Source organism: Scyliorhinus canicula, chromosome 15 (genome assembly GCF_902713615.1).
Source record: "Scyliorhinus canicula chromosome 15, sScyCan1.1, whole genome shotgun sequence".
In the NCBI taxonomy this organism is placed as follows: domain Eukaryota; kingdom Metazoa; phylum Chordata; class Chondrichthyes; order Carcharhiniformes; family Scyliorhinidae; genus Scyliorhinus; species Scyliorhinus canicula.
In genome coordinates, this window is record NC_052160.1 from 30,930,347 (window position 1) to 30,951,628 (window position 21,282).

Here is a 21,282-nt window from a genome sequence, read left to right on the forward strand (position 1 = left end):
GCAGGATGGGGTGCGAGCGGACTGCCGGCGGGTGGGAGGAATGGGTTACAGAAGTGAGGGAGAGGGGTGGTGCCAGAGGCACGGAACTGGTGATCACCCTGGCTGGCCTGGGGGTTTCCCATCCTCACCCAGCATTGCCTACCTGTCCCCATCAGGACCGTGAAACGCCTGCCATTCAGTCCTGGCATCAGAACTTAGTCTCCCAAATGAAGAATTCCGCCTATCACCTTTTACTAAGCAAAGTGAATGGACACTGTAGACATCAATGAGGAATCATAATTTTTGACTTGCTTCTGATGGGACAACGTGGTCTCTTGCGGCAGGTTGGCTAGCACTGCTGCTGCTGCCTCACAGCGCCAAGGATCCGAGTGCAGTTTCGGCTTTGGGTGACTGTGTGAAGGTTGCACTTTCTCCACACGTCTGCGTGGGCTTTGCTCCGGTTTCCTCCTATAGTCCAAAGTAGTGCAGGTTAGGTGGATTGGCCATTCTAAATTGCATGTTGGTACAGACCTGATGGGCCGAATGGCCTCCTTCTGCACTGTCGGAATTCTAAGAACTGCATCCGTGCTTCAGTTACAGGAGACATAATGTAATGTGCAACATGAGTGGGACGCCAATTTATGTGCAGGGTGAGCTGTGAGTTAAGAAGTATTGAATATATAATCACTGGTGGATCGAAGACCTGAAAGTGGGGAGGGACAGACTCTGAATTCTGATGGAACAAAACTGAATTGTAACGCTGCAGCATAAACCAACATTAAGGACCTACCACTCAGTAATCCTGAGAGATCAGAGTTTGTCATTAACTATATTTGTGAATGTATCTACAGTAAATAATCTTTCTATTACTTTACTAATAGGTCCTCATCTCCCAAGATGACTCAGCAGATGAGGGATCTCCAGCTGACCCATGGGAAGAAGCTGGTCACTCCATCATCTCCTAATGCAGCAAAGAGGTTGTACCGAAATCTTTCAGGAAAGTTCAAAGTTAATTACACTTCGTTTGATGAGACAAACTTGATGGGGCGAAATGAAAAGAACAAGCAGCGAAAGTCTTGTGTGGTAAGGATGTCTAAAGGTTCTACCCGTTGATGAATGAATTTGTTTCAGATGGAAATGACTAGGCTCTTCTGATGCACTGTTTTGCAAAACTATAATTTTGTGAAATCACTAAACGATGCATCGGTTTAAATTTTCAAGGGCTCCAAAAGTCAAAAAGAGGATTCAAATTACATATTGTGAGTTTTTTATGCCACATGCTACTCTTAATTTCAATCTCTGACCATTCCTGTAATGAACTCCCATCTCTCCTGCAAACCACACTAAGCTTTTATCTCTCCAATATCCAAGATGTAGTAAGACCCAGGGATGGAAAAGATGCTTTGAAATTGTATTTAGCTTACTAGACTATCACAATCTCATTGCCCTTGCAAAGCAGAACAAAAGTCACTAAAAACTGTACTATACAGATAAGGTGGTCAGCCATTCACAGAAGATAGATCAGCATTTGTCAATCCTTCCCACAAATGTGCAAACAGCAACGCAAGAAGTTTGCATTGAACTGATTGGCTCCACCCATTGATCAGCTTGAAGAACAGGATACTGTTGCGCGTTTTAGTGGAGTGTATTAACACGCCTCCGTTTAAAGGCCGTGTGCTTAACACTGCTATGGCTCTGTGTATGTAATTATGCTCAGGAGTCGCCAGGTGCCGTATTTAGACACCTCGCAAGTATATCAAGGTCAGGTTCAAACTAATAAATCTGTACACCGATTAGTAAGTCCAAACGATTGATATTTATTATGACAAATATAATAAATACACATGCATACGCTAAAGAGACTAACTTACTTCTAATACTAAACAACTAAAATACTTATCTAGACAGGAACAGGCAAGGTCAGGGAGCAAGGCCTTCGTCCCGTTCTTGGTCTGCAACTCTCAGGTATTTAAAGTCGTCAGGGTCTAGCAAAGTCTGGATCCCGTAGCGATCGTTGTAGTGGCACTTACAGTTCGATGGCTGATGGCTCAACGGCTGGTGATGGAACTGGAGTCAGGATGCGATGTATCAGCAAAGCAATGAAAACAGCAGAGAGCCGGAGCCAAAAACAGACCGAACCATGTGCGGGGTCTACTTTTATAGGTCCCCCAAAGTCCGTGCCCCTTCGGGGCGGTCTTTTACCTGCCATGTATCGATTGGGCCTTTTCCCAATCGATATCTTCCAAACCCCCCAATCTGAGGGTCGCTTCTCGATGGGTGGGGCGGTACCTATGGTTCTTTGTGTTGGATACTATGGTGCCGTTCTGTCTGGGCATCTACTCAAAAGTATCCATTCATACTTAAATGTTTCTATTGTGCGGGCCTGGATCTGGATCACCTCATTACTATGTAGATCTTGTTGCCATTTACACCTTTGGCTGACACTCTGCACCTGGCCACAAACTGGTTTCTGTACGTGCAGAATGCTAATTAGTCTTCTGCAAACTGCTTGTCCTTGCTAAGACTGGTTTTTCCCTGCAGCCTTAGCAGTTCTCCATTTTGTAGCCCAGTGTCCATCTTAGGTGGCTACAATACCATTCGAAGGCAAGGCAACAAACCCGCAGATGGACAAGAACATTGTCGCCTCAGCTTCGTCTATGCCTTAACCTGTGGTGTGTATTGTGATGTACCATTCTCATGTGTGTAATCACCGCAGCCTACAAAAACAGCTACCCATAAACAATTTAACCCTATGTGTGCTGTGATATAAAAAGTATCCAACAAGTAATTCATGAAACACAAAAAGACTTAATTTTTATCATCTTTAAGATTTGCATTGTATTATGAATCCAAGTCAGTCTATGCCTTGCAGATCACTGATGAGTAAAAAAGCTTTTGGGTAGCGGGTTATATTCTGTATCAGCGGGGTCAGTTAGCTCAGTTGGATGGATGGTTGATTTGTGATGCGGAGCGACGCCAACGGCGCGGGTTTAATTCCTGGACCAGTTGAGATTATTCATGAAGGTCCCACCTTCTCAACCTTGGCCCTCACCTGAGGTGTGGTGGTCCTCAGATTAAATCACCACCAGTCAGCTCTCAAAGGGGAGAGCTGCCTGTGAAACTGTAGCAACATTTTTTACATTCTGTGACTTGTTCTGGGCGTATTTTAGGAACTTTACTCTTTATCTAAGCTGTGATGTCTTTGCCCTGGGAATGTTTGATGAGACAATGTAGATGGAGATTTATTATATATCCAATCCGTACTGTACTTTCCCTGGGAATGTTTGATTGGACAGTGTAGAGCAATCTTGTCAAACCTTTTCACTTGGGGGTTGGGGGGAGGGGGTCACTTTCCCTTTATTCCGCACTCTCGTGACCAATGAGCAAATTTTAGAAAGGTGAGGTTTTGCACAACACTGAACATGAATTTTAAAATAAAGTTGTAGTATGAAGAAAAGAAACAACTTGATGAGCAAAAATAAAGCATTGTTAAACCAATAAATTGATCATTTAAAACAAGAAAATAATAAAGATCAATGTAAGAGTGTGAGAGGGACAGTCTTTGTCTGGCTCACTCCCAATTGCTTGATGTGCACTCACACCCTCACCCATTTTTTGAGTGGGTATAATTGTGTGCGGGTATGTGGAGGTCAGGATGAGGGGGAATTCTGAGACTGCAAGTGAACCAGACACACACTCTCCCACATGCACTCACTTACTGTCTCTCTCCCACACTCAATTTCTCTCTCTCCCACTCTCATTCATTACTCTCTCTCTCTCCCACAACAGTGTTGCTACTACTCCAATCACAGACTACTGCTCTCCCACATTTACTCCCACAATCACAACCATTCCTTACCAATGTTTTCGGTGATAGGCTTACCAAAAACATTGGTGAAGAATGGTTGTGATTGGAGGAGCAGTTTCTTTAAGAATCTTCCACTCCATTTATCGGCATTTTGAAAAATGCCTCCGAGGTATACATTGGGGACTTCTGTGAGCCACATCCAGCCTGCGGACCATGTGTTGGACAAGCTTGATGTAGAGGGAGCTTTACTTTGTATCCAATTTCATGTTTTACCTGTCTGTGATGATATGCATGTGCACATCAATGTATATAGTTATGTACCAATGTATATAGTTATCGGTCTGGCCTCCGACCATCAGGTGGCGATAAAGATCCATAATGTGTCTTGAGAGCTTCGGAGGTTGGTAGTAAGTCAAGTAGACGACAGTCGCACAAGAAGTAGCTCCAGGAGAATTCACTGAATTCAATCACTAGTCATTGCCTGTATTATAGTTCACTAGTTATCTTTCCACGTATTTGTCAATAAATAATTTTACTAGTTAAAGAACTAGATGTTCTGTGTACATCATTACTACGGCCATAACACAGAACATAACATGGTACCAAGAGTGTTGAACAATTAAAGATAACGGAGAAGACGGGACGAAACAGGCTGAAGAACGAAATGGAAAGTTCTTCCGCCTACCTGGCAAACTACGGGCAACTGGAACTCAACACAAAGGAAGATTGTGAAGTTAGAGATGGATGGTTTGAAGGCACCATACCAGCTTCAAGTCACCGATAATGTGGACGAAAATTGGCGTGTTTTCAAGCAGCAATTCAGACTCTATGTTGCAGGCCCTTGGCCTTCAGACACAACCTGATGAGAGGCGTATTGCGTTGCTGCTCACAGCAGCAGGTCCTCAAGCTACAGACATTTATAATACCGTTGCATTTGACAGCGAAGCAAAAAGCAAGAGCTTTGATGAAGTTATAAAGTACTTTGATCGCGATTGCTCCCCAAAGAAAAATGAAACATTCAAGCATTATCTCTTTTGTAAGCACATTAGATGGCAGGCAAATCGTTTGATAGTTTTCTAACCAACATGAGGTTAAATGCGCATGCGTGCAATTTTAGTCCTTCAAAATCATCGGTGATCCACGTTCAGATATTGTTTGGCATATCAAAAGACAAGATATGCGAGAGACTATTACGGAAAGAGGAGCTTAAACTGGAAAATGCTGTCAATATTTGTCATGCCTGTGAGCTAGCTGCACAGTAGATTAGTGCGCTCAATCTGAAACATTTTAGCGCCAATGTGGCAGAAGACACTAGCACCATAAGCACTGTGACACAGTCAAAAAAGAAACATGGTCGCAGTGCATCCGGTCATTTTGAACGGCCGACCGGATCCGCCATTTTGAGCCAGCAATGCGGCAATTGACATTCACCATGGCGATGTCCCGCACTTGAGAAGGTGTGCCACAAGTGTAGAAGAACAAATCATTTTGCCCGCCGATTTCTCTCATGTCCAACATTTGACCAAACAAGACCAGTCAACTTAATCAATGAGATGACTTGGCTCCTGTGGACATGATTTCGACTGTGGACTTGAGAAGTCTGAACAGCCAAAATCGCAAATTTTTTCTTACCATTTGCAGCCATAGTGATACGGATGTGAATACCATAGAAGAACGATTCCATTGATGGTTAATGACACGCTAATCAAATGCAAGCTCGACACGAGAGCGATGGCCAACCTTATCACTTTGTCAACGTTAAAAGCGCTAAAGATTAAACCGAAAATGATTCGTCGGTCAGTGCTACTGAAGGACTGTAATGGTTATTAATGTTAGGAGCATGCGAGCTTGCAGTTACTGTTAAAGTCAGAACGCGTATGATAACATTCACCATAGAGGAGACAGAGCGCGAATCGCTCATAGGAGTGGAAGTGTGTGAAGTGCTTGGGCTCGTTAAGCGGGTGTACACTGCAGAAAGCATGGCACCCCGCCAGCATGCATCTGTTGAATCTATCATTAGGGACTTTCTGGTGATATTTCAAGTCTTTGGCACTCTGCCATACACGGACCGCATACAGTTGAAGGAGAATACAAAGTCAGTTGTACAAGCGCCGAGATGTGTACCTGCTCCATTGAAGGACAAACTGAAGGCCGAATTGGACAGGATGATGACTCTCGTAATTATCAGACACATATAGGAACCCACTGACTGGGTTAACTCTATGGTGTGCACCAAAAAGTGGAATAATGAGCTACGGATTTGCATGGACCCCAAAGACCTGAACCTTCACATCAAGAGAGAGCACTACCCGATTCCAAAGAGGGAGGAAATAACCTGCGAGATGACTGGAGCGACATGTTTCAGCAAGTTGACGTATCACAAGGCTTCTGGCAGCTCAAGCTGGACAAAGCGAGCACAAAGCTGTGAACGTTCAACACACCCTTTGGCTGGTGTTGTTTCCTGAGCATGCCATTCGGCATAATCTCTGTGTCAGAGATCTTCCATCGTGCCATGGAGCATGTAGTTGAAGGGTCACCAGGAGTCCGAGTCTATGTGGATGACATAATAATCTGGGTGTGCGCATGTGACGAGCATGATAGAAGGATTCTCAGGGTCTTACAAAGGATAAATAAAAATGGCCTGAAGCTTAATAAAGCAAAATGGCAAATTGGGGTTCACAGCATCACCTTCGTGGGAGACAGGTTGTCTGCACAAAGTCTGCAGTCGGATAATGAGAAGATAAAGGCTATTTTGATGATGCCACATCTCACAGATAAAACGGCATCTTCTGGATACTGGGGATGATCAACTTTGTTGGCAAGCTTATTCCCAACCTGGCATCTAAAATCTCCCACCTCCAAGATACGATAAAAAAGGACGTAGTGTTTCAATGGTCTCCAGTCATGAGCAGGAATGGCAAGCCTTGTCCATCTCGTTGACTACAGCGCCAGTGCAAGCATTTTTTGACCCTGCGAAAAAGACCAACATTTCAACCGATGCTTCTAAGGATGGTCTGGAAACAATGTTACTGCAGCAGGGTGCAGAAGACAGCTGGATGTCTGTGGCATACGCATCCCGAGCAATATCAGAGATGGAGCGCAGGCATGCGCAGATTGAAATAGAATGCCTTGGGTTAGTCAATGGTTTGAACAAGTTGCACGATAATGTGTGTGGTCATCCGACGTTTCTTGTGGAGACTTACCACAGGTCACTCATCTCCATTGTACACAAGAATTTGTGCAAAGTGTCCCCTAGGATTCAGCACCTAATGCTGAAACTCCAACGCTATGATTTTGACCTAATCTACACACTGTTGCTGACACGCTTTCCCAAGCCACGGATATTCAAGAGGTACACCTGGTGAATGAGGACATGCAAGTCCATGTCAATCACGTAGTTGCGTCTCTTCCAGTCTCTGATGCGAAGACGCGCCTAATACAGGAAGAAACAGAAAAGGACATAGTCCCATAGAAAGTAATCAAGCCTCTCCATGAGGGATGGTTCCTGCTCAGGTTCCTACAATGTGAGGGCAGAGTTGAGTGAGGCAAATAGATTTCTAATGCGACAGCACAGGATTGTGATTCTGCATTCCTTGAGGCTGCTCACATGGAGTCCAGGCAGCAGGCCCATCAGCCAGAGAGTTCAGCGATGCTCCTTCTTCATGAGATGCCCAGATAGTTTAGCCTTTTCGAGTCTGTATATTAACAAATGTGAGTAGGCTATCTAATATCAACACTGGGCAAATTTTCACTATTTAAGACTTTTGTACAGCTATGCTGTCGAGACTAGGGTGGCATTGTGGAGGAGCACCAAGAGAGGCACAGGCGCTAAAGGAATTCACAAGGGTCAGTAAATAATTCCTGTTTGCATTGAGGTGGGGGAAGATTTTCGCAACTAGGAATCAAAACTCCCTGGCTAATGCTGTGGGGTTATGGGTTCAAGTCCCACCACAGGCACTGGTGAAATTTTAATTTAGTTAATAAATCTGGAATTAAATTGCTAGTCTCAGAAGGAGCCGTGCTCCGAAAGCTCGTGTTTGAAACAAACCTGTTGGACTTTAACCTGGTGTTGTAAGACTTCTTACTGTGCTCACCCCAGTCCAACGCCGGCATCTCCACATCATGTTCAAGAAGCTCTACGAAGGGCACCTGACCATTGAGAAGTGCAAGCACAGAGCCAGGGATACAATGTATTGGCCAGGCATCACCCAAGACATTGCAGTTATGTTTGACAACTGTGACACTTATCAAACGATCCAGTGCAAAGAGCCAAGGCGCATCGGTGAAATCATCACAGCTCCTTGGCAGAAGGTTGGCATTTTCACTTCAATGGTAAAGGCTACCTCCTAATTACCTAGAGGTAGCACAGTTAGCGAACTCGACTGCTCGGTCTGTTATCCAACATGCTAACGAGATTTTTGCCCAGCATGGCATAGAAAACACTGTCATGTCTGACAATAGTCCTTGTTTCAAAAACTATGAGTGGGCTGAGTTCGCCCGTCATTATGACTTTCCGCACGTTACTTCAAGTCTCTTAAATCCCCAGGCTAATGGGAAGGCAGAATTGTTAAACAGCTGCTAAAAAAAGCCATTGACAGCCAGGAAGACATTTATCTTGGGCTTTTAAACTATTGTTCGAAGCCTCTTGTCAATGGGCTGTCACCAGCACAGATGCTAATGAATAGACAGCTACGAACGACCCTGCCTTCTATAGCAATTCACCCTGTGAATTGAAGACTGGAGCGAAAACTGCTTCTTCAAAAAAGGAGGCAGAAGGGATTTTATGATAGATCTGCAAGGAAGCTCCAACCACTGCATTCAGGTGACACTGTTAGATCGGAGGATACCAATGGAAACGGACGGGTAAGACTTGCAAAGGTACTGCAACAAGCAGACCTACATTCGTTTCTCGTCATCACTGAGGATGGCTAAGTCTTGCGAAGAAACCGAAGAGCGCTGTTGAAAGTTCAACGTCCCTTTGTTTTGAGTCCAACAGAAGAGTTGGTATGTAATCCCAAAACACTTGAAGAGGATACAGACCATGCATCAGAGCCAGCCATCAGAGAAACATACGCAGCAATAAATACAGAACAAGCAGGAACACCAACAATAAATGAAGGTGGGACACAATCGCCTACTCAGCCATTGCTCAGGAGACCAACCAGATTAGGTTGTAAACTTGACAGACTGAACTTGTCCTGAACTATGTACAATACATGTCTAAAGTTATCATGCATATCATGTCTTGATAAACACAGTAAATGTTAACACTTCCAAAGGAGGGGGAATTGTGGTGATATGCATGTGCTCATCAATATATATAGTTATGTATCAATGTATATAGTTATTGGTATGACCTCCGACCACCAGGTGGCGATCGAGATCCACCATGTAACTTGAAAGATTTGGCTGTTGGTTGTATGTCATACTGGAGGACAGTCGCACAAAAAGTAGCTCCAGGAGAATTCACTGAATTCAATCACTAGTCATCGTCTGTATTATAGTTTGTTAGTTATCTTTCCACTTGTTTGTCAATAAATTATTTCACTCGTTAAATAATTAGATGTTCTGTGTACATCATTACTGCGGCCATAACACAGAACATAACATCTATCCTGGGAGTTTTAGATTAAATAGTGCAAAACAAACTTTATTCTGTATCTAACCCATGATGTATGTGCCCTTGAAATATTTTATGGAGCAGTATTGGAGGGAACTTTACTCTGTACCTAACCTAAGTTGTGCCTACCCTGTGAATATTCAATGGTGTAGTGCGCAGGGAGATTTCCTCCATATCTAACCTTTGCTGTACCTGTCCTGGGAGTATTTGATGGGACAGTATAGAAGGAATTTGCTTGTTTGCTGCTAGCAAAAGTGTTACATCCATCAACACCTCACAAAATGGATGACTGACAAAAAGTAAAAAATAATTTTACATAAGATGTTGATAACAATGTGATGTTTGACATCTGTACATTGCTATTATCTGTTTGTAAGTGATAGAATGGATTTTGGTAGGGTGTATCCAATTTCTTATTTGTATAGTAACACTGTCAAAAGAACAAAGCAAGTTTGATCCAGGTTGAAATAGTCGGATGGTCTTCAATGGAGGTCTATATATTCCAGTATTACATGCAATTATTGGCAGATTTAACAAGATAACATGGACAGCCTACCCAAATGCCATAGCAAACACCAATTGCTCAGGGTCCTGCATAAAGTTGAGTGCCATGCTGTGCACAATCTTTGTTCACAGCGTGTGAGGCTGCCTGGAGCAGAGGTTTTTGCTTCTGTTTGAGTGCACAGTGTATATTATAGGCAGCTGTTGCAATGAAATCTGATCTGTGCGCTTAAACCAATTACAACTTGAAGTGATGACAGAAGTAGACAGGCGCTACTAGTATTGGAACTTGCTCTTTCACTTTACTGCACCAAATATATTATATACACAACATCAAAATGTGAAGAAAAACAATTTCCTATTTCATTTTTTTTTAGAATTTTCATAGTAACGAGGCGGTCTTTGAGGCTGTGGAACAGCAGGATCTTGATGCTGTCCAGATGCTCCTAAACCTCTACAGCACAGAGGAACTGGATTTGAACACACCAAACAGTGAAGGCTTGATGCCTTTGGACATTGCAATCATGACCAACAATGTGCCCATGGCCAAGATGCTTCTGCAGGCTGGAGCTAAGGAGAGTCCACACTGTAAGTCCAATCATTATCTGATGGCATCAAGTTATTTCAAATGGAAATAAGGCATTCCAGTTTCTTTGATGGAGACAACTTTGAGTGAGTGAGTTTGTGTATTTCTATGGGCAGAATTTATTGCCCTTCCACCAAGACAAGTTTGGTGGCAGGAGTGCATTTCAGCTGGTGGAAAGGTTCATGGATGGCCTTCCTGTCTGCTGCCAATTGAGGTTATTAATTGAGACCAATGGTCATTTATGGCTCTCATCTGCCATCACTGGTATTAATCCAGTGGGAGTGGGGGACATGTCATGCAGGAAACACAAGAAGCAAAGGGACTTAGAACCTGATCAAGCGACCTGGCATCAGGAAGGGAAGTGGGGGAGGGGGGGGGGGGTGTTTTCTGAGAGCCACCCCTCTGCCCTTTCTGTTGAGCCCCCAGCCCCCTTAACCCACAACCCCCATCCCATAACCCCCATCCAGTCATTACTCACCTGTGACCTTGGTCCCTTGGTGATCCTGGGGCTCAGGCGGCGGTATTACAAGCAGCAATCGCCGTTCCTACTGGCGCTGCCAAACAATGCATGGTCACCAGCCTCTGATTGGCTGACAGCTCTCGGCTGGTACAATTTCCTTGCGGTCTCTGATCCCAGGGAAGGACTGCTGCTGCCCAGTTAGGTACTGACTGGTGCTTAATTTGCTGGGCCTTCCCAAAGGAGGTGATGTGGGGGTCTCGTCACCTCTCCAGGCAGCAGACAGACCCTTGTCGCCTGTTAAATACTGCCCAATTTGCATATAAGTTTGCGTCTTTGTATGTGATTGTCTGTTGATATAAGTGAGTGGATTTATATTAATGAGTGTGTGTATGTTGTTTGAAGACAGAATTGGCATTGGGTGTGAAATTTTCCACAGGAGAAATAGCCTGTCAATACTTATTGTTGTGTACTGTACTGAGCAAAGACTCAACGTGCAGACTCACTGCAAGCAGCCATTGTTGAATTAACCTTATTTACAACTTCTCAGCAAATAGGCAGTTGTACAATATACTATATTTCCTCCCCACCAAAAAAAAAACATATACATTAAACTGTGAAACGGTAAAGGGACATAATTTCTCAGGTCCAATTATGACTAAACCAATACAAACAATACTTGAAATTGTTGGGTTGGATATTTGTTTTTACTGTAATCATAGCCAAAACAAAAATGACCAGAGTAATTTAAATGTAAAAAAGAACCCTTATCACCAGTGTGTGTTTAACAAAAATATAATTTGCCAAGAAGAAAAAATATTTTCATCCATTTCCATGAGCTACTGACTTACAACATTTAATATTGCACTGCTGAGACATTAAAATCAATGCAGATTTCTAAAGCCGTGCTGCCACAAGGGATTATATCCTTCTTTGAACTAAAAATGATTATAGCGGCTTGATGGTCAGTTAACAAAGTGAACTTCCTACTATACAGGTATTTATGGATCTTTGTACCACCATATATGATCTCTATAATAATCTTGCATTGTCACAAGTAGGCTTACATTAACACTGCAATGAAGTTACTGTGAAAGCCCCTAGTCGCCACATTCCTGCACCTGTTTGGGTACACAGAGGGAGAATTCAAAATGTCCAAATTACCTAATGCTTCATTCTCAACTTGTGAGTAATTTTGCTCTGACTTTGTTAAAGTGCTTAAAAGTAATCTAATCTCCAGGACCGGATTAAATGTATCGCCGGCTGTGAGGCAAGGGAGAAAATAGCAGGGGTGCTGGAAATAATTTTCAATTCCTTTCTGGCACAGGAGAGGTGCTGGAGAACTGGAGGATAACTACTGTAGTAACATTAATCAAGAAGGGAGGAAAGAGGGCAGCACGGTGGCCTAGTGGTTAGCACAACCGCCTCACGGCGCTGAGGTCCCAGGTTCGATCCCGGCTCTGGGTCACTGTCCGTGTGGAGTTTGCACATTCTCCCTGTGTCTGCGTGGGTTTCGCCCCCACAACCCAAAAATGTGCAGAGTAGGTGGATTGGCCACGCTAAATTGCCCCTTACTTGAAAATGATTGGGTAATCTAAAAAAAAAAAAAAGAAGGGAGGAAAGAATAAACCAGGAAACTACAGGCCAGTCAGTGTAAACTCAGTGGTGGTGAAATTATTGGAAGCAATTCTGAGAGGCCGAATTAATTTGCATTTGGAGAGGCAGGAATTAATCAAGAACAGTCAGCATAGTTTTGTTAAGGGGAGGTCATGTCTGACCAACTTGAGTAAGTTTCTTGAAGAGGTGACCAAGTGTGTAGATGAGGGTAATGCATTTGACATAGTCTACTTGGACTTCAGCAAGGTTTTTGATAAGGTCCCATGTGGGAGACTGATAGCGAAAGTAATAGCCCATGGGGTCCAAGGAAATGTAGCAAATTGGATCCAGAATTGGTTGAGCGGCAGGAAGCAGAGGGTGATGGTCGAGGGGTGTTATCCTGACTGGAAGCCTGTTCCAGTGGGGTTCCGTAGGGATATGTGTTGGGGCCCTTGCTGTTTGTGGTTTATATAAATAATTTAGACATGAATGTCATTTTTTCATGTAGGAGGGTTTATCAGTAATTTCACAGATAATACAAAAATTCATGGAGGACATAGACTGCTGGTCAGATGAGCTGATCAATGGCAAATGGAATTCAATCTGGATAAGTGTGAGGTGATGCACTTGTGCAGGATAAACAAGGCAAGAGAATACATGATAAACGGCAGGATCATGGGAAGCACTAAGGATCAGAGGAACCTTGGTGTGTATGTACACTGGTCTCTTAAGGTAGCATGGCAGGTAAATGCAGTGGTTAAGAAGATACTTGCCTTTATTAACATAGAGTTTAAGAGCAGAGAGGTTATGCTGGAACTGTATAAAACGTTGGTTAGACTAGAGTATTGTGTGCAGTTCCTGGAATACATATTGTGCGAGTGATGTGATAGCACTGAAAAAGGTGCAGAAGACATTTACCAGGATGATGCCTGAGCTGGAGAAGTTAAGCTATAAAGAGAGATTGAATAAATTGGGGTGCTTTCCTTGGAGCAGAGGCGAATGAGTGGGGACATGATTGAGATGTATAAAATCATGAGGGGCATAGATAGAGTAGTCAAGAAGAAACTTTTCCCCTTGGTTGAAAGATCAATGACCAGGGGGAGTAGACTTAAGGTAAGGGGCAGAAGGTTTAGAGGGGATGTGAGGAGAAACCTTTTCACTCAGAGGCTGGTGGGGGTCTGAAGCTCTGTGCCTGAAAAGGTGATGGAGGCAGAGATCCTCTTAACAATTAAGAAATATTTAGATGTGCACTTGCGATGCCCAGGCATACAAGGCCATGTGCTGGAAAATGGGATTAGAATACTTAGGTGTTTGTTTTTGACTGGTGCAAAGCACCAAATATCCTTTTCTGCGCTATAGACCTCGACAACTAAGTACGTGAAGCATATGCTACAGGCTTCTACATGCTGCTTCCATTTTGTGAGATACAATACACCTAATCCTTGTGATGAGGCATCACATGGTAAAACAATTGTTTCTTGGAATCCTAGCGGATCAAAATAGCATCATGAGTCAGTACTTTCTTCCTTTCTTAAAATACTCTCTCGCACTCCACCGACCACCTCCCAAACTATTCCATCTTTGAGCTGTTGCTACAGTGGGCTAATTCAGGGGTGAATTTAGGATAATTCACAACAATTCTTATGAATGTTTTAAGTTCTCCTTTGGTCTCTTTGCTTTCAAAACCCCTGTCATCTCCCACAGTGTGTGGATACCTTCATGATCTTTTTGGTGACCCAGTTTTGTTCAGAGTTGGTAGCATGAAGCAACTTTTGTGCTTGTCAGCTTTAATGCCATACTCTTGAAACTGATTGAGGGCTTCCTTCAACCTTACAACGTGCTAATTCTCTGTCTTACTACTCATCAGAATGCCATCTAAGAAGCAGCACACTGCTTTTCTCCCTCTTTGTATCTGATCCATGACATCGAAGAACTGCAGGAGCAGGAGAAAGCCCAAATGATAACCTTGTATACCAGTACAATCTTTTATTTGTATGGATGGTGAGCAATTTCTTGCTTATGTCAATTAATTCTAATTGCAAATATGTATTTGACAGATCTATCTTAATGAAAATCTTTTCAATGGATAAATTAGAAAACAATTTTTCACTAGTAGGCAATGGGTAAGTATCATTCTCGATCGCTTTATTTACTGCTTACTTATAATGTCTACAAATCTGAATGGATCCTTCTCTTTTTGAACTATCACAAGTGGCTCTTCACCTTCTTAATTGCCCCTCTTCTTTCTAATCCATCCAGCTCTTCACTTCCTGCTTCTAACTGTGCATAAACTGAACGCGCCTTTCAAAATGTTGGCTGTCCATCGTTTTTTATCTTGAATTTGGCTTTATGATGCCAAATTTTATCATTTGGTTTCCTTGGTCAAAGAACACTTTGTGTTCTCGTAGCACTTTCTCAATGTCAGACATACTGGCCAGGATTTCCCAGTCCTGTTCATGGTGGGACTTCTTGCGGAACAAAACATTCGGAGAGTCAGCCAAAGTTCATTGGCTTTCAGTGGCACCGGAAAATCCGGCTGTGGGCAGGGTTGGGAAATCCCAGCCATTCTCACTGATCTCTTCGGAAAAAAACTTCAGCCCAGATGAACCGTATCTCCTGAAAACAATTTTTTCCCTTTGGGGAGACTTTGTTCCCTTCTGCTTCCTCCAATGGCAAGCAATAGGATGTATATTCAAATATCTGCAATATCTTGACATATTTCTTTGCCTGCAAAGGACAGCTCGTTGTATATGAATATATGTAGCTTCTAGCTAGGAAGCGTTTCGTCTTGCACTTATCAGGATAGATGCATGAATACCAAATGTCAAAGGAAACACAAATTTACTCTGCATGAGAAAAGGGATGCTTATTGGTTGGTGAATCAATGCTGATTGGTCGAGATGTTTTCATGACAAATGCACCAAGGAGCTGTTGTTACCCATGCTTTAGTTGATTCAAAAAAGATGTAATGCCTGGACATATTCCTTTTGCCTGCAGAAGACAGATCCCTGTCTGTAATTATATGTAGCTTCCAGCTAGGAAACTTTTCATCTTGGTCTGACAGCATCTGTGGAGAGACAAGGGAGCTAATATTAGCTCCCTTCTCTCTCCACAGATGCTGTCAGACCTGCTGAGATTGTCCAGTATGCTTCAGATTTCAGCACCTGCAGCCATGTGCTTTTATCTTCGTGTTTAATTCACTGTCACTTCTCTTCCAGGAATGTCGACCCTGAAGAAATACTAGCCTTCTCTCCATCAGGATTTCCATTTGTCTGTTTTGCAGAGCTTGACAAAGAGTCATCCGGTCTCAAAACATTAGCTCCCTTCTGTCACCACAAATGCTGTCACACCTGCTGAGATTGTCCAATAATTTCTGATTCGTTTCATGAATCAGCATACGCAGTAATTTACTTTTCAGCTTTTCATCTTTCCGTAATCAGTACAGACACAAGAATACCAAATTTCAAAGGGAATGACAATTTTTACTGCATGAGAACAACAGCACAAGAACATGGGCGGCACAGTAGCATAGTAGTCAGCGCTGTTGCTCTACAGCGCCAGGGACCCAGGTTTGATTCCCGGTTTGAGTCACTGTCTGTGTGGAGTCTGCACATCCTCCCCGTGTCTGCGTGGGCTTCCTCCGGGTGCTCTGGTTTCCTCCCACAAGTCCCGAAAGACATGCTTATTAGGTGAATTGGACATCCTGAATTCTCCCTCAGTGTACCCAAACAGGTGCCATACTGTAGTGACTAGGGATGTACACAGTAACTTCATTGCAGTGTTAATGTGACACTAATAAAGACTATTATTATTATACATCATTTAATTCCATTATTTGCTGGAGCAACATTTATTCAAATGCAGGAACCTGTCCTCTGCAAGCAAAAGGAATATGATCAGACATTGAGAGCAGGATTCTCCATCGGCTGACGCCGGACTCGGGAAACGCGATAGGACGGAGAATTGGTTTTGATGCCGAAATCGTGATAGGCACTGGTTTCACATTGTCAAATCGCAATTCTCCAGTGCCTCAATAGCGGCATCAATGCGTTCCACTCTGCATGTACAATAAACGGCGTTGGCATATCATTCGTGGGCATGACTCGGTATTCTCCGGGGCCTCCGCGTTGCTCCGCCTCCACTGGACCTAATTCCCGATGGCGAGGTTCACTTTGCTTTTAAAAATCGTGAAACAGGTGTCATGACTGCTAAGGGAGAGAGGGGCTACGGAAAGTGTCCAACATTCCTATACTTTGCTGACAGTTGTGCAGCTGGCCCGGGAGGGGGCTTCTGCCAGGGTCAGGAGGAATAGCGCGGGGTGGCAAGGAGGTGGGTTATGGTGTCAGGGTGAACGGGCATGGAACACCATTGCCGCAGCCGGCAAGGCAGCCATGCGCACACCGCTGACTGCCCACTGTGAACTTAGGTACTATGTGTGTGTGTCCAGGCCACCTCCCCCTAGGTGCCCTCTGGCCCCAGCCAATCCATCAGCAGGATGGGCACGCTCCAGCGCAACTAGTGCCATCTTGTTGGCTGGGATGAGTGTGTATGGGGAGTGAAGTGTGTATATGCGGCTGCAGCTTGTCAGCCTCCCGAATGTCAATCATGGACCCGACAAATCCCACACCGTTTCTCATTGGAATCGTTTGTGTTCCATGTGGTGCTAGCTGCTCAATGGTTGTTGAATCAGTTCAGGTGCGGTGCCAGTTTTACTGTCGTGGAAGTCTGTGAATCCTGCCCCGGCGTTGATGCTTACGGCGTGATTCTCCGGCTTCGTTACGTTCTCGCTCAAGCAAAATAAGGCCGGTGAATAGCGGGAGAGGCCAAAAAATGAGAACCGCGCCAGGCGGCAAACAGTTGGCGATGCAACCGGCCCAGTCCTGTACGTGAAATCAGGATCTCGTCATAGCGTAGCGAGAAACCAATTATCACCACTTAAACGCCATTTCCATACAATTAACGAGAGCCTCCTGTCAGCCCCCAGAGTCCCCAGCAAGTGGTCACTATTGCGCCGATTAATATTTCTAATGTGAACCTGTTGGAAGGGCTTCTGTGGGGTGCTCAGGAGGTGAGTAGCCATCTTTGCTCACAGACAAAGATTCCGGGGGTACTGCGCCTGCGTCCTTGGCAGGTGGTGGGGGACCCTCTACTGGTGCGAGGGGTACCCTCTGCAGGGGCGGGCCACCATGAGAGGGTGGGGGTGAAGCTAGGGGGGACAACTGGGGGGGGGGGGGGGCAACCGCTCACAGTACCACCATGCAGACCCCTGGATTGTGTGTACCCTTTCCGGGGGCAACCCTTGTCCCTGCCCGTCTGCCACACTGAACACCCATAACCCCCGCCGACTGCTGAGGCCTCTGGCTATATGTCTGAAGGTTATTGCTAATAGGAAATTGGAAATGGTGGTTAAGTGAGCACTTCACACAATCCAAGTGTATTCCCGTGGGTGTGCAGGCTACCTAGCATTTGGGAGTCATTGCATAGTATTCCAGACGAACCGTGATGCCTGGACACTGTGTCCGAACACTGTGGGAGGCAACACCACACATGCAGTAACCAACACCCGAAGACCCAGGGGATGGGACTCAGCTCCGGGGGCATGTCCACGGCTGGAGGGCGGGTGATTGCCAGGGGGAGGGGACCAGCATCCAGTCCAGGTGATGTTATCAACGGGTGTCCGGGGTACAGGGTTTAGGGTCCGGTGAGGGGGGCCCGCTGCGGCCAGTTGTGCGTAGGGAGGGCGTTCCGGGTGGGGGGATCAATGGGGGAATGGAGGGTCCCGGGGTGGGAGCCACTGCTGTTTGTCAGTCTAACACCCTCTCCCAATTCCTTACAGATATTGAACACTATGGCAGGGATATTGGATGCAGAGGTTGCCCCAGTAGTGCTGCTGCTAGGCCAGGCAGCCAGATGCCATGGATGGTGGCAGCAGAAGCAGCATCTGTGAATGCTCGAAGCAGCTGCCCATGTGCTGGGCCTCGCCCCACACCATGAGGACCTAGCTGCCCATCAGGCCATGAAGGAACTCAGAGGAGGAGTCCTGCAACCTTCCAGGGTGGACAGGCATCACTGGTCGTTTGAACAGATGACAGACAACACATGCCGCAGGAGACTCCGCCTCAGCGAGGAGATGGTGCGGCACCACATATTAGAGGAGTACAATCGCTTCCTGTGGCCGTTAAGGTCACCGCACCCCTGAAATTTTATGCCTCGGGATCATTGCAGGGCTCGAGTGGGGACCTGTGTGGTATATCACAAGCCACAGTTCACAGGTGCATCCGACAGGTCACGGATGCCCTGTACGCCTGGGCAGAGAACTACATTGTCTTTGACATGGACCACGCCCAACAATATACCCGGGCAGCAGGTTTCTCCACCATCGCTGGGGTGCCCCAAGTCCAGGGGGTAATAGATGCCATGCTCGTTGCCTGTGCTCACCAGGCCATTTGGGGGTGCCCTATGTTAACTGAAAGGGTTTCTATTCCGTCAACATACAGCTCGTGTGTGACCACCAGATGAAGATAATGCGTGTGTGTGCGCGCATCCTAGGAGTGTGAACGGTAGCCACATCCTAGGGCAGTCGGTCATCCCCGGTCTCTTTGAGGGATACCCCAAGATGGATGGCTGGCTCTTGAGGGATAAGGGGTATCCACTGAGGACCTGGCTAATGACACCAGAACGGAGGCCAGTGACCAAAACGGAGACCTGGTACAACGGGGCCCATGTGGCCACCCAGGCTGTGAACGAGCGATGCATTGGACTCCTCAAGATGCGGTTCCAATGCCTCGACCTCTCCGGTGGTGCGCTGCAGTACACGGCCCGGAGGATCACCCGCTTTGTGGTGGTCTGTTGTGCCTTGAGGGAAGCCCTCATCCTCGCCCGAATCACTTAGGACGTGGACATCCCTCCACTGCGTCTAGGAGACCATGTATGTCAGCATCCCCGAATCTTGGGGCTGGTCTTCTCGGCACCATTATTGCGAGCTGGCTGGGGTTGGCTCAGCAAGTGGAGCTTAAGTGCTGCTCGACCTTGATATCCTGGGGCTGAAGAGAACGGTCCCGGAAAATCAGCTGGCGAGCCTTCATTTGCGGCGAGAAGCACGTGAGGCCTCATTAGGTCGCCCAATTAACGTTGAATTGCATTGCCGGCCTCGCTGGGTGAGTACCGGGACGCTTGCGGCAATTCCTGCTCGCTACCACATTTTTAAATTTTACCGGAGAATCGTGTCCTTAGTCTCAGGGATGGAGAATTCTGTTGTGCACCTTTTTTGAATAAACAAAAGCATGGGGGAACAATAGCGCATTTGCCATGGCAACATCTCAACCAAACAGAGCTGACTTTCCAACCAAACAGTACCCCTTTCTCATGCAGTATACATTGTTGTTTGCCTTGAATTTGGCATTCTTGCATCTATCCGCATGAGTGCAAGACAAAAAACTTCCTTTCTACAAGTTACATATTTTCATCTGAAGGGATCTATCCTCTGCATTTGACTTTAATTTCGGCTGTGAATGCCAGAATTATATTTTCAGCCCTGTTACTCTCATCTTCCATGTGCTGTTTTTCTTGCTCTCTGACTACAATCTTCCCGCTCAATAACATCAACTTCTCTTTCCATCGATCATATGCTCATCCAAGGATTTTTAAGCTCCTGAACTAGCTTTAGGTCGACCATGATCTTAAACTGGTCCATTGGCGACCGGAATCTTGACTACAACCTGGAACATTACTGTTTATGCCTGCCTGCTGGCTGAACAGAACCAACATTCCCATAGGCATAGCACTTTGACTGGCAGTGGGGGCACTTAAATGGTTAGTGGCTACCATGGCAGCAGCGACATAAAAATGTATGATTCTGAGACTGTGAATTTGGCTGCTGGGATCTGGATTTTGCTTAAATCTGGTGGATTCACCTGCCGACTCAGGAGAAGAACCCTTTTGCAATAAGCATCTATCTCTTTCTGCCATTTCCATGGCTGCTGCATCATCACAGGCCTCTTTCCACGTCAATGTCATGATATGCAAGCATGCAGCTAATGAACACATAGAATAGGACATGACCAATGAGCAGTCAGGACACTCAGGGGTAGTATCTTACTATAAAAGGGATGAGGCACACACATCCCGCCTCTTTCCACAGACCAACACCTACAGTGCGAGAAAGGGTGTATCCTCAGCATCACACCCAACACGTGGCTCAGAGCATGGCTGGAGGATCTGTGGGGGAATGGACATGTGGTCAGTTGGAGGGATGGGTCAGTCAGTAAGGCAATAGCAATTCATGTTTGACAGGCCCTCTGGTTGGAGCCTGGTGGTTCCTCACTCTGCGGCATCCACCAGCCTCCGCGTGGGTGACCGCTCAATCCAAGTCACCTCCAGGGCACGCTCCTCGCATTGGTGAAGATTCTTAAGTCCGATACCCCTCTGTCAGGTTGGGCCATCTCATGCGATTCTGCGAGTTTTTCCTGAGGAGACACAGAGGGAACATTGTTAGCCACACGCGTGGTTCACAGTGGTGGAAAGGTATGAAGGAAGGGATGTTGGGGGTTGAGTTGAAGGGGAGGGGCTGGAGAGGGGGTTGGGGGTCGCATGGAGTGTTGGGGGGTGGATGCTTCCCTGGGGGTGAGGGTAGGTGAGGCATTGGTGTCTACTCACTCGTGCTGCCCGGTGTAGGCTGTTGACTTTTTTGTGGCACTGGCGACCAGTCCTCTTGGTCACACTCCCCGAGCTCACAG

General features: G+C 45.6%; 1 protein-coding gene across 3 annotated transcripts in view; it reads left to right on the top strand.

The window, feature by feature from the left end:
- Positions 1–21,282, top strand: part of LOC119978398 (ankyrin repeat and fibronectin type-III domain-containing protein 1-like) — a 1,132,713-nt gene that overhangs the window by 987,477 nt on the left and 123,954 nt on the right. For all 3 annotated transcript variants that reach the window (XM_038820019.1, XM_038820020.1, XM_038820021.1), the window contains 2 exons: positions 861–1,062; positions 10,286–10,496. In XM_038820019.1, the coding sequence (XP_038675947.1) occupies positions 861–1,062; positions 10,286–10,496 (413 nt within the window). The remainder of the gene's footprint in view (positions 1–860; positions 1,063–10,285; positions 10,497–21,282) is intronic.